This window comes from Cyprinodon variegatus, unplaced genomic scaffold (genome assembly GCF_000732505.1).
Source record: "Cyprinodon variegatus isolate N-32 unplaced genomic scaffold, C_variegatus-1.0 Scaffold837, whole genome shotgun sequence".
NCBI classification, from domain to species: domain Eukaryota; kingdom Metazoa; phylum Chordata; class Actinopteri; order Cyprinodontiformes; family Cyprinodontidae; genus Cyprinodon; species Cyprinodon variegatus.
The window spans coordinates 216,020-224,682 of record NW_015151290.1 but is presented as its reverse complement, the minus strand read 5'-3'; the positions used below and the strand labels follow the sequence as shown (position 1 = coordinate 224,682).

General features: G+C 37.8%; 1 protein-coding gene across 1 annotated transcript; it reads right to left on the bottom strand.

Moving 5' to 3' along the window:
- Positions 1-4,569: 4,569 nt before the first annotated feature.
- On the bottom strand, positions 4,570-8,296 carry rhoh (ras homolog family member H). The gene is made up of 2 exons (XM_015397059.1): positions 8,058-8,296; positions 4,570-7,175 (listed from the first exon to the last, which is right to left on the bottom strand). The coding sequence occupies exon 2, from the start codon at positions 6,745-6,747 to the stop codon at positions 6,160-6,162; it is 588 nt and encodes a 195-aa protein (XP_015252545.1). The 5' UTR covers positions 6,748-7,175; positions 8,058-8,296; the 3' UTR covers positions 4,570-6,159.
- Between the last annotated feature and the right edge of the window lie 367 nt (positions 8,297-8,663).

The window sequence follows — 8,663 nt, the reverse complement described above, 5'->3', positions numbered from 1 at the left end:
TTTTTTTTTTTTTTTTTTTGAATGAAATTCTCAATGAATAGGGGTCGGTGTAGGGCCCCAAGTGGGCTGAGAGCTCAATAATTTAGACATTACTGGTAGATAATAGATTTGTCCTTAAAGTTATGATGCGGCATCAAGTTTTCATATTTGTCTGCTGAAACCGCTTTGCTAATGTCCTCAGCTTTCTGGTCAAAGTTTGAGTGTTTTATATCAGATTTCTATGAGAAAGCAAAGGTTTCTATCTTCTACGGAAACAGTTGCAGCTGTGTGACGTAAATTTCTTCATCTGGGGGAGGGAAAAGTGCCTCTCCACAGATGACTGTATACTCTGCATTTTTTGTCATAATCTGCAGTTGTTGTTTTTTTTCTTTAACTACTGTGCATGTATGTTGCACAGTAGTTAAAGAAAAAAAATTGTTTTAAAACATCCTACTTGGCTATTCCCCCTTAACTGAAGACTACTTCCTTCTGTGAGGATTGGAGTTGCCTTCTCTCTCAGAAACTACTGTGCGGCTGCTTGATCCCAGCAGTGGTGGACGAAGTACTCAACAGTAGTACTTGAGTAAAAGTACTAATACTTACTTAACTACAAGTAAATGTTACTTGATATCTACTCAAGCTAAAGTATCAAAGTACTCACTTTTGAAAAAACTTAAGTATTTAAATTCATGCATTTAAAAGTACTTAGAGAGAAATCTACTAATATATAAATTAGTATTTTTTAAAACCTAACTTTCAGTTTCATTTTTAAGAACCATGTACTTTCAGAAACCACCTGACGAAGTGATACGTAGAACCACCTGCTAAAGATTCTACAACCCCTGGAAAGAACTTCAGCACAAAAATGCGGCAAAAAAGGACATCTGTTTTGATTATTAATTCTTATTCAAAGACAAACCCAAAAGAAAAGAGGAGAGTCTTGATTCTCCTCACACTTTCACTATGGAATAGAGGTTTATGGTTGAATCTATTATTAAATAAAAAACAACAACTCTGCTTTGAGATCTCATCCTACTGAACAACTAGGCAACACCTAACACCTCAATAAAATGTATAAACTACATAAATAAACTATATATTAAATCATTACTGCACTGAGGTAGTCACATTTGTGGAGCGTCATGCAAAACAGTTTTGTCCAAATTCAGTCCTAAGGGCTGCTATCTTGCATACTGAAATAACATTTCAAGAAAGAAAAACAGCAAAAGTGGATTACAAAGCTAAGCTCAGCCAAATGGATCCAGTAACTAGCAGCCTTCTCCAAATGTAGTAGAGTAGAAAGCACAATATTTGAATTTGAATTGTTGTGTAGTGAAGGTTATAATAGAATTACTCAAATATCAAAAAGGAAAATGTTCTCCGTTATGTTCCACCACTGAATCCCAGATACTGGAGGTTTGCGACAGGTGAGAAGGTGACATGTAACTTACTAAAGATGAACCTAAGCTCGGAGGGGACTTTTCCTTTGGCAGCTTATGGATAACAGAATGAGTTTTCCTTAGACATCAGGTATGTTTTAAAATCCTTTCTTAATACCAGTCATTTTTTCCTCGTCTTTTTACACCACATGAGATGTTCAAAACAGGGTATAAGCATTTTGCTACACATTTTATTTAATAAAGACGCTTTTGCACCAAGAGTTTAAGGGTCTTGGTTGAAGTAAGTGAGAAATGACTAAATATGTCAAATAATGGGTTTGAATTATATTGAAACTGCAGTTTTCGAAGTCGGACACAAATTACCAGACAGCATAATCCAGATAAAACATGTGGTTGTTTGGGACAAAATCATAACTACAGTAAGCCCATCCATCCATCCATCCATCCATCCATTTTCAAACATGCTTAATCCCAAGTGGGGTCGCAAGGGGTGCTGGTGCCATTCTCCAGCAGTCAATGGGCGAGAGGTGGGGTACACCAAGACAGGTCGCCAGTCCATCGCAGGGCAACACAGAGACAAACAACCATTCACACACATACTCACACCTAAGGAGAATTTTAGAGAAGCCAATTAACCTAACAAACTACAGTAAATAAAACATTAAATATAAGAGCCAACGCTTCGCTGAAATGATTCTTTAAAATAAAGAAACTGCACCAAGGAGCTTTAGCAAACGAGCTTAAACCCCTTTTTTGGCAGATAAGACCACATTACATTTTAGCTTAGCTTTCAAATCTGAACTAATTCAGTAGGCAATCTTATTTTAATAAGCCTTTCAAAGTGGATCAAGCAAAAACTGTTTTTTTTTTTTTTTTATTACATAGAGCTTGGTGACGTTGATTTAAGAGTGATTAGCTGCCCATCCTGTTTCTCTCAATTACCTTCTAATGGTACAGGTAATCTTAGACATTTTCTTATAATAAACACTCAAGCCTAATCCAGTAGCCTATGGTAGGTCAAACCAATACACCCACTCTTTTTTTTTTGTAAAACAATCTAAAGTTGGCCAATTTTGGGTTTGGAACTTCAAAAGAAAAAGAAAAAAGAAAAATAAAAACAAATTGTGTGTGTGGATGTATATCCACAAAAGCCATGCTGATTCACCAAATGGGGACAAAGCACATCCACTGCAAATTGATGCTTTTGTAATGGAGGATAGGCCATGTTGGGTGTTTAAGGTTGCTTAAATGAAATGCCAGATGTAGGACTGAAAAACTCTCATGATCTGTTTGTAAAATCTGATGCACACAAATGATGCAAAACCAGTAAAACTAGGGAGCCTTAAAGTGTATTTTATCCTGTTTACCTTAGACTTAGACATATTTTACTTGTCATTTAGTGTAAGTGTAAAACAAAAAGAAATTTCTTTTGGAACAGCTCTCCGGATAATTACCTTGAAAAACTGTTAAATGAAAAAAAAAAAAAAAAAAAATATATATATATATATATATATAAACAGTAATATAAACATATGATATGACATAGGTGCAATGATTCAAAGTCATGGCACCTGATTATATAAGATAATCCACGGTAATAAAGAGTATATTTTTAATTTTATTGTTAAATCATTAGAAGTTAGGTCTGTGCAAAAAGAAACGATACATATAATCACAGGGTTAGGTCTGTGGGTTTATCCCACAAAGCTAACCCACTTGTTGCCATGGTTACCTGGGGTATCAAATGTATCTAGCTAACTTTTTTCATTAACAGCACAATAAGTTTCTTCAGTCCTGCATCAGTAAGAATCAGGCAAGTATTTTCAAAGCTATTTGCTGCATCTGTGTTGTGGCTGCTGTTGTGTAGACTGTCTGCCCTGATGAAGAAAAGACCTACTTACCAGCCCCTCACCCAGATCTCCTGAGGCCCTTCAGATGTCAGCGCAGCTACCGCTAACCGTGAAGTGGCTCAACACACACACACACACTTCACAACACCTCCTATGAGCATGTGTGTTTGAGAGAGAGACACTCAGACAGAGAGATAACGGGATGAGGCGTTGTGGTAGCTGTGGCAGAGCGCATAATGAAACATAAAAGATGTGACCACAGCTGTGAGCCAAACACACTAAACTTTTAAAGTGGGGTGCTTCTCCTTTCTTGTTCACAATAAATGAAGACAGACTGTAGAAACGAAGCCTTAATGAGCCTTTTGTTAAAGATATTGTGGATTGTAAAACATTGACAGTATTGAGATCATCATTCAGTCCAATCATAGAGTAGAAATACATTTGTATTAATAAGCTTTCTCCTTTGTTCAGCTCGCCCAGGTTTTATAAACGCATCACATGCACGACTATACTGAAGCACATGTATGCGGACATGCAGAAACAGTCCCCCAAGGGAACAAATGTGTGAAAAAAGAGCAGGAGCTGAGATATATCTAAGTGTTTGTGTGTAATGTTAGTGAGTTTGCACGTGTGGACTTGGATGTGGTTAGGTGTTTTAAAGTATATCCTTTAAAAGTAAAGATGGTGCCTCTCATCCTCAGCGGCTCTGAACACCACATGAAGACGGAGAGACATGCAGAGAAAGAGCGGGAGAAAACATGAGGGGGAAGGAATGGCTTCTCTGAGCCTCTTTCCCGGTTGACTGTGGTTTTCATGAATATGTTTTACTCTAACAAATTTCTCTGACCTTAAATATATTTTGCACACTACACATTTGAAATCCTTTGCATATATAGTATTGGTTAAACCTCTAATTCTGTTTTATTCTATGCTTCTTTAAACTAACTAAGCCTGACAATACAATGGTTAAAGTCTTATCTATATTCTAAACCTTACATCTTTACATTTCTTTTTTATGCTGAATTAATGTGTTTTAGCAACTCAAAATTTCTTACACCTTTACGTTAAGATGCAAATTATTCAGGATTAATATAACATTAAAGGTAACAACCTAATAGTTTTATTTGCTTTACCATTAAATTGCAAAGTATCTAGAATTATCAGAGTATGGCATGGATGTAATGTCTGTGAATTACGTATAACAACATTAAATTTCACCTTTTAAATAAGAAAATTAAAAGCTGAATAGGATTTTTTATCTAACAAAGGTTGAAGGCCTACAAATATCCAACAGCATCATAAAAGGCCAATTCTACACGCACACTCAGAACACTACAGGTTTTATTCAAAGTTTATAAAATAGCATAAGAGCCCACAACAACTGATGTATGCACTTCATACAGTGTTTGATTCCTCAGGAGTTTGTTCAGGATCATCAGGATGCAACTGATATTCAGAGTGGAGATCATTTAATCGTGTTCGAATTCAATCCAGGTAGATCCAACATAACAAAATGAACCAAGAAATGTCACATAAAAACCTACTAATTGTATTTTTCCAATAATTCTTGCACATTTGAATCATTGATATCTCACCAGCAGCTTCTTTTCGTTCATTTGCGCAAACTGTAGAGACACAAAGTCTACGAATAAGAAGGAAAAGTTAATTCAATGGTTTTGAGCTTTGTCCGTGGCTCTTGCTTTATGAATAATGGTAATAAAATAAATCATTTTAAATAGTAAAAAAGAAAATATGTTGCAACTCTTGTGTTTAGCCCTTTTTAGTTGTTTTACTTAAAAAGAAAATTCTAAACAGATACAATTCTGTCAAAAGTAATTTGTTTTCTTTACTCTTAAACATATCAGTTATAGTTAATCCTTAGATATTTCACCCTCCTGGCAGATTTAAATTTAGAAATATCCCTTTACCAAGACATTGGTTTCTAAACAGAAAAGAAAAAACAATGTAAAAGCTATATCAGTACAAAAAAAAATGTATTACCTAACTTTATCACTTAACTATCACTTTTTATTTAAAAATGTTGAAAAGTGTTTGTTTTGAAAATTATGTACCCACTAATAAATAAAATAAATATATATAATTATTTATTGGTATTACAGCAATAACTATTTTCAATTTTCTGACTAGTTCTTTTATGATCCCACTGGGATTGGAGATTAATTTTTGATGGTGAGCACCAAGTCTTTGAGATTAGAAGACCTCCTTACCATCACCTTTATTTCCCTTCATTTTACCAGGTCAGAATCCATTAGGGACACAATAAAAAACTAGCTTTACTTCAAGTCAGAAAAAACATTTATAAATGAAGATATGTTATAATCTGCCAGGGGTATAAATATCTTGGGGAGTAGCCGTGAATTCAGAAAAAAAACTTTTTTACATCAAATAACATTTATAAAAAAAACAAAAAACAAAATGACCCTAAATTTCATTAAACACGTATTTTAAACATCAGCAACCAATCATGATCAGGCTTTGTGAAACCATACCCACAAAATCTTTTTGCATCATTATATTTTCTGTAGTACTACATTATATTTCACATAAAGTTCTTTTTGTTCCGCTAATCCATAGTCTGTGACTTTATTCAACCTTTCTCTTCAGGTTTTAAATAAGAATAAAATGTCATTTTTGACATAATATGAGAACAAAGTCTAATTCATAACTTAAACCCTTTTTTTTAGAGAAGCGTCCGCTAACATATGCTGTTATCTCAGACAGTGAGGGTTTGTCTTTTTTCTCAGTGTTCTTAGTTTAAATACATTTGGGTTTGGGGTGGGTACTAGTGATGAACGACCCTGCAGTATGACAGGAAACCCACTTTGGGTCCTCGCATCTCTTCATGGGCGACGGAGTTTGAACAGCACATCTAAAAAACCCTTAAATGACAGAAAGTTTAAAGTCAGATATCAAAACATTTTGCACTGGTTCAAGCTGAACAACCGCCTCCTTTCCCGTTTCTTGTGCTTGTTGAAAACTGTCCTGACGGCGTACTCAAACACCTGCTGCACGCCACGGTTACTCAAGGAGGAGCACTCCAGGTAGCCCTTAGCGTGAACCTCATGAGCCACTCGTTTCCCCTCCGCCGGTGAGATGCAGCTTCCCCGATGAACCCCCATCTCCCTCAGGTCCGTCTGGGTGGCCACGACCAGCACCGGGACCCTGGGCAGGTTCTCTCGGACCTCGGCGATCCACTTGTGCTGGATGCTGGCAAGGGAGTTTGGGTTGGCCACCGAGTAGCACATAAGGACGACGTCAGCCTGATGGTACGATCTCGGGCGGATCTGCTTGAAGTTGTCGTTGCCTGCCGTGTCCCACAGGCCGAGGCTGATTTGGACCCCATCCATATATACCTCCACGCCCGTGTTTTCGAACACAGTAGGCCTGTACATGTCTGGAAATGTCTCTGAGGTGAAGCGGACCAACAGGGCCGTCTTGCCGACCGCGCAGTCCCCAACCAGAACACACTTCACGGACAGTTCAGTCATGCCATTCATGGCTGCTGTTGATTAACAAAACTCTCAGGTTCTATTGGGTTCTTCTAAGAAAAGTCAAGGTTGTCCTGACTGAAGGATATAAGGTCCTCGATTGGGGGTTGTACTTTCGTACCTGAAGGCAATTTTCAACAAAGCCAATGCTCAGCCATATCAATGAAACTCCATTACTAGAGTTGTTCTCTTGCAGTGGCAGTTGAGTGAACTGAACTATATGGCCTCAAAGGTTGCTTAGACATCTGGTGCATAGACACCTCTTCAACAGAAGCTTTACGTAACCGCTCGGTTCTTCAGGCCATCTTGGCTTGTCTCGCTTCCGCTCGGCCTCAGCTGCAAAACGGTCCGCTGTAGGGATCTCTCTGCCGTCCTGTCCTGGTTTACCTAGCGTCCAGCTCAGATCTCGATGTTCGTCGCTGGATATGGATGTTCTCCTGGGAACAGGGGATCAGACATGTTAGTAATATCGAGAATCACAAGTTGAATGATTCAGTCATCATTTAACCTTTTTTTAAGTTTCTCTCGAAGGATTAACAAAAATGATTAAACACCCAACCTACCATGAATGTGTGCGCTCCCCTGCTTTAACGTCAGATAATCTTTGACTATATAAGAGATTTTAATACGGAAGTAAAGAAATGTATGCTTGGGTGTGACCCAGAATCCACTGTTTGATCCTGAAAACACACACAGGTGCTTATCTTCTAAACCCAATCATCAAGCTTACATGTGTTTCACTCTTTTGCACTAATTTTATGGTGTGTTTTTAACATCATCTCCTGGTGTTAGTTCTGCTGTTTACATCACATTTCATGTTTCTACAGGTTGACCAAAATAAAAAAAAACTGGCGTAGATGTTTATTTTCTATGCAATTATGGAGATCAATGTTTATTTTAATTGCTTAAGAATTATGAGCTGCTTCTAACTGATCCTGCATTTCGCGAAGCAGAGGAAGAAGTAACCTCAAAACCACCTTCCATGTCATCTAGATGGAAAGACCTGCCATCGCGCAGATGGGACACATTAATCAGTGGGTTTTCCACATTTCAGCTCAGTGATCTCACATGTAAAAAAAGAAACTGATTTTGATAAAACAACAACAAAAGCAAACATTTACATTCTATGGAACCTTTTTCACTTTTGTTTATTGATTAAAGAAACAAAATTAACATGAAAATTGGCTGATTTTAAAAGAAAAACAAAGCGACTCTGTTGCCATAAAGGCATCAAAAATAGGTTGTGTTAAAACCAAAGAAAGAAATAAAGACTAACCCTCAAAAGAAGCAACCAAACTAAAGCAGATGTTCGGGCCTACCTTGTCAGTCAGCCCAATCTTTAACGGGCGGATGTCGGCTGCCGCCTGTCAGATGTCACCCTCTCGAAAAGACAAACTTAAACGAATCTATCTGTTAATGCAGATCTACGACCTGTTCGGCCTCATGGCAACAGAGGGAAGGAAGGTGGCAGAAAATGAGGCCATCACTGAGATAAAATGCTGAAGCAGCCTGTGAAAGACTTGATCGGTAATAGGTAGGGGAGGGAAGTCAGAAAGTGCGAGAAAAGGCAAAGTAAAACACATCCGCTTGTTGGAGTGTGGAGGTGTGACAGATCTACAGCTCACCTCCCCCACAGCAGCTGTGCTTCATACAATAAGGCTGCTTTTTTAATCTCTTCTTACAGTTTGGATCACTTTAGCTGGTTTTCTTACAGCTGGTGCTCAACTTGGAACTTAGACACAACAAATAGCAGCTCAACTGGAACAAAGATCGCAACTCCGATCGTAAAAAAAACATAAATCACTGATATGAAGTTATGCTGTTTTTTACAAGCTGTCAGAAATTCAACAAATATGGCTGAAAAGGCATTCTGCCCAGGACGTCATTGGCCAACGAGGTGTGAGCGCAGGAGACCGGCCTGCTAT

Coding starts and splice junctions, on each gene's coding strand:
- rhoh (XM_015397059.1), bottom strand. CDS start 6,747: ATGAATGGCATGACTGAACTGTCCGTGAAGTGTGTTCTGGTTGGGGAC.